Genomic DNA, 5,305 nt, shown 5'->3' on the forward strand with positions numbered 1-5,305 from the left:
TTATATGTTTTTATTAACTACGAGAGTGTTTGCCGCGACATCATGTAGTGGTGGGCAGTACCTTTCTGGAACAATATGTCATTCTTGTCGAGCGGGGTCTTATTCCTCGGGTGGTACAACGACATCATGTACTTCATGTTCTTCTGGTTCGTATTCTGGCTCTGGTGCTTCGTCGTGTACAAAATGTAATCTTGGATATTATGCTTCAAGTTCTGGGTCATCGTCGTGTACCCAGTGTTCTGTTGGTAAATATGCTCCAAGTTATGGGTCTACTTCATGTTCAACTTGTCCAGCAGGGTATTTTTCTGCTGGTGGTGCTTCTTCGTGCACAAAATGTAGTGCGGGGTATTCTTCTGGTACTGGAGCTTCAAGTTGTATACTATGTGATGCGGGATCTTATTCTTTATCGGGATCATCAAGTTGTAAACTATGTGATGCTGGATCATATTCAAGCAGTACTGGAGCGGCATCTTGTAATTTATGTAATGCTGGGTATTATTCAAATAAAGGAGCAACCACTTGCACTACATGTCCTGGTGGATATTATTCGGCATCTTCTGGCAGTGCAAAATGCACGGCGTGTGCTGCAGGAACACGCTCTGAATCCACAGTGTCATCAACAAAATGTGTGACGTGTGGTCGAGGAACATATTCGAGCAGCGGAAGTGCTTATTGTACTGATTGTAGAGCAGGAACTTTTGCAGATGAACAAGGAATTTCGTCGTGTAAAACGTGTGCAGATGGCTATTATTCAACAACTGGAAGTTCATCGTGTGTACAATGTGTTTCCACGAGTTGTGGAGTGTGTTCAAAAACGACTGGGGAGTGCACTTCGTGTAATGTTGGCTATTCGTACGATTCGTCAAATAAGAACTGTTCGATATGTCCCGCATCGTATTATTCGAGTGGTGGCACTTCGTTGTGTTCAAAGTGTGCGACTGGGTATTACTCACTCAGTGGTTCAAGTGGGTGTACAACGTGTTCCACAAGTTGTAAAACGTGCGACCAAACAAATGGAAACTGTTTATCTTGCTATGACGGTTATTTTATGAATGGTAAAATATGTGATACATGCCCAGCTGGCACGTACCAAAGTGGTGGAAGTTGTGTAACGTGTCCAGACATGCAATACTCATTGGCAGGAAGCACAATGTGTAAAAGTTGCAGTTCGACATGTTTGAGTTGTGATAAGACAAATGGGTATTGCACATTGTGTGAATCTGGAATGGGAATTACAACAACAACGTGTTCTGTGTGCAGTGCTGGTACATACAGCATTGCAAACAAATGTGAGTATTGTCCACTTGGAATGTACTCATCATCAAAGAGTTTGCAATGTAATTTTTGTGGAGATGGGACTTATGCCAACACAACAATATCAACAAGTTGCAAAATGTGTGATGTTCTGTGTCAAGGACCATGTGAAAAAACAGGTGGCAAGTGTTTAGCCTGTGTGAGTGGTGCTGTTCTATCAAATGGAGTGTGTTCATTGTGCAATTCAGGAACAATGGCAAATCAAACAACAAACAAATGAGACACATGCAAGGCGGGTACTTATGCCAGTGAAGGCTCTTCTCGATGCAAAAGTTGTGGAGAAATGACATACTCAACTGTAGGTTCGTTATCATGTCAGCAATGTGACACAAAATGTGATGGGTGTGATGCGACGAATGGGTATTGTGTCAACTGTGTGACTGGGTATGGTCTTGCAGCTGGGAAGTGTGCCATATGTCCAAGGGGAACTTACTACCTGAGTTCTGTGTGTCAGAGTTGTGGTGAGATGGCATACCAAGATGTTGAAGGACAAACCACCTGCAAGTTGTGTGACTTGTCGTGTGCAAGTTGCAATGCAACAAATGGAAAATGTCTTACGTGTGCTGCTGGATATGGCTTTGACAGTGGAGTGTGTACGTTGTGTGGCGACCTCACATTCTCAGAAGGCGGTGTTTTGCAGTGCCAACAGTGTTCTACTGAATGTAAAAAGTGTGACAGAAAAAGTGGTGCTTGTACATCGTGCGAAGTCGGCAACAAGAGAGTTGACAACAGTTGTGTGTCGTGTGCTCCATCTGGATATTGTGATTTGTGCACAGACGAGACATCAGATGGTATTTGTGTATCATGCGAAGACGGATTTTATTTGAATAAAGATGGCAATTGTCAAAAATGTAGTGATATTCACAAAGACTGTCTGACGTGTTCTAAAACAACAAAAACGTGTCTATCGTGTGCAGGCAACATGATATCAACTGGCACCAGTTGTGTTGCATGTGAAGTTGGGATGGTCAAAGTCACAGAAACGACATGCGACTACTCGTACAATGTCATCCCAAAGTGTCAAATTGCAGACTTTGTCAATAATCAACACATTTGCACTGCATGTTTTGCGCCATACGTCACTTCAAGTGACTTGAAGGCGTGCAATTTGGGATACACAACTACAACATACTACGACACAGATGATCACAAATTACACACCAACATGGATGGGTGCGTCAACCAAATCGATACAACGTGTTACTTGTGTGATTTTACAGCGATGTTGTTAAACGGAGTTTGTAATGTTAAGAATGAAAAGTGTGAGACATCCTCGCAACACGGCTGCGACAACTGCGTTTCAGATGTGATCACATCAAATGGCAACTGTGTTGTTAACACAAATTGTAAATATGAAATCAACAGAGAAATTGGCACCGAGTGTTTGTATTGTGTTGATGACGTGTTGTGTGGCAAAGCAAAACAAAATTGTGAAACATCACACAACGAGTACTGCTACTTGGCAGTGAGTGGATATCACACAACAAATGACAACACCGTTGAACAATGTGAAAGTGAAGTGTGTGTCATTTCAAATGGAGTTATCACCGATATGAAATGTAAAGAAGACAAATTGTTGATAGATGGCGTGTGTACAACTAATACAATGTGTTATATTATGTTGTATGGTGATTGTATCAAGTGTGATTCAAAACAACACATCTCACAAGGAAAGTGTTTATCAAACAGTGCGAATTGTGACAACCAGAATAGAGATATTTGCATTGTGTGTAATAACACCATCAACGTTGGCGGCGTGTGCACAGACACACAGTCAATTCACTGCTCTTCATTTGACAAAGTGTGTGTCATTTGTGAAAGTGGTTATTACAAAGATGTTGATAGGTGTAAAGTGAAGACTGGCGCGTTGTCAGATTGTGATGTTGTCTCGTTGCTCAACACCAAATGTGTCGAATGTGAGTCCGATTACAATTTCAATGGAATTTCGTGTGTGCCACAAACACTTCCAAATGAGACCACCAAACAGACAACTAAAAATGAAGAAACACAGACAGACAGCCATTGTGAAGTGAGCACCACAAAAGGGTGTCTGAGGTGTTTAAGTGGGTATTACCTCGCAGACCGCATGTGTGTGAAGTGCGAGTATCCCTGTGTCTACTGTTCGAATCGGACATTCTGCACAAAGTGTGACGACTACTCGTATGCAAACAGCAACGGCGTTTGCACTGAAATCAACGCACTTGTCAGTGTGTGTGACGTGTTGATGTCAACATATCGCGGGTGTGTAGTCTGCAAGGAGGGGTACATGAGGTCATCTGATGGGTCAACATGCATTGGCTGTGATGAGTCATGCAAGTCGTGCACAAATGAAGGGAATTGTGTTGTGTGCGACAATAAATTTTATCGCACGTCATCAAACGTCACCAAATTGTGTTCACCACAAAGCGAGTTGACTTCGTGTGCAAACAAAACAACAGCTGGTTGTGTGCTATGTGAAAGCGGACACTATCTCTCAAACAATTTGTGTGTGAAGTGTCAAGACACGTGTACACAATGTTATGGCATTGATGAGTGCATTGATTGTGTGAAAGACAATGTACTCGTGTCTGGTGTCTGTTCACATTATACAACCATTGAGAACTGTGTTGAGTCTGCCAACAACAAATGTTCAAAATGTGATGACAACTACAAATGGGTTTAGGAAAATTCGCCCGATTATATTTCGCCTGTATTTTTTTCGCCTGCAAAAAATCAACAAAAGTTCAACACTAAACAATTATGAATCAAGTTTCTTTTTTTATATAAATTTTGCTTAAAATATGTTTTAATATCAACTAACTTTTGTAAACCAAACACTAAAAACCAGTTATTAATTTCTGCTTTTTCCGATCATTTTTCTCAACTTTTTAGTTTTCTGATAATCAGACACTTTTCTTGGCTTTTTTTCATTGTGAGCTTTAGTTGCTTTTTTAGTTTTCTTTTTCAAGTCTTTTAACCTGTCATTTGTAGTGTTAACATCTTTTTCCATATTAACAGAAACAAGAGTGCTCTCGTTTAAACTGCTGTGTGGATCTTCTATTCCATTATGCGATGAATGGCAAAAATGATTATAATTTGCAACTTCTGAAAGTGTACTTTTTCTCATAATTTCAATCAATTCATTTTCTTCGTTGACTTCTTTGATTGCAGTATTCATATCCAAATCAAACAGAATTATGTTTTGCTTGCTAGATAAAATGGTCACACATTTTTTAAGGAACACAATTGGGTCAAGTTTGTTTTCGCCGATCAGTTGGTTTTGTAGTTCTTCTAATGTCAAATTTTTCTTAATCGACAAGTTTGATTGGCGACTTTTTTGAAGGTTAGTTTCATATGCTTGATATTTCAAATTGATAATTTTTGAAAAGACAACAATTTTTCCAAAAACTTATGGATGACTGGATGTGTCGTGCCGATGTATCTGTTAAGTGCGGAATGGAAACTTTCTGACCTGTTATTTGTTCTTTCATATAATCCAAACACCGACCAATTTGCTGTTCTAAACACGCCTTTGATATAGTTGTTTTCGAAATACTCTAGAAACTTTTCAAAATCTTCATCACCACCCATTTCACTTTTGATTCTTTTGAATGTTTCAACAATAACGTCTTCTGGTAAATAAGCAGTTGCCATGAGCATTTTGACACCCAACTTAAAAGTGTCTCCTTCCACAAAACGGCGAGACAATCCCATTGTCAATACTCTCCTGTACAGAGATTGGCAAAAGTGGAAATGACAACATTTTATTGTCACCTCACTTCCAAACAGGTCTTTAAAATGTACAACCTCAAAATCCCCCATAACGACAACATTATTGTGAAACACTTCTTTATCACACAATCTTTCAATTTGATTGAATAGTTTGGAATAAGTCTCTTTTGTTTTAGATGTCAAACAGGCATAAAAAACGGGGAAAGACTCTCTGTTTTTTAAAGCGTGCAAAGTGTACAGTTGTGAAAATAGCTCTGTAAATCAGTTTAAACTGACATCA

The 5,305-nt window shown here is 39.7% G+C and overlaps 1 protein-coding gene across 1 annotated transcript; it reads left to right on the forward strand.

The window, feature by feature from the left end:
* Positions 1 to 4: 4 nt before the first annotated feature.
* Positions 5 to 3,976, forward strand: EIN_425940 (hypothetical protein; the record flags this gene model as incomplete). Its single annotated transcript, XM_004256545.1, has 2 exons — positions 5 to 1,328; positions 1,617 to 3,976. 2 exons carry the CDS (start codon positions 5 to 7, stop codon positions 3,974 to 3,976), a joined length of 3,684 nt encoding a protein of 1,227 aa, XP_004256593.1.
* Between the last annotated feature and the right edge of the window lie 1,329 nt (positions 3,977 to 5,305).

This window comes from Entamoeba invadens, assembly GCF_000330505.1.
Source record: "Entamoeba invadens IP1 unplaced genomic scaffold scaff_1105074724993, whole genome shotgun sequence".
NCBI classification, from domain to species: Eukaryota; Evosea; order Mastigamoebida; family Endamoebidae; genus Entamoeba; species Entamoeba invadens.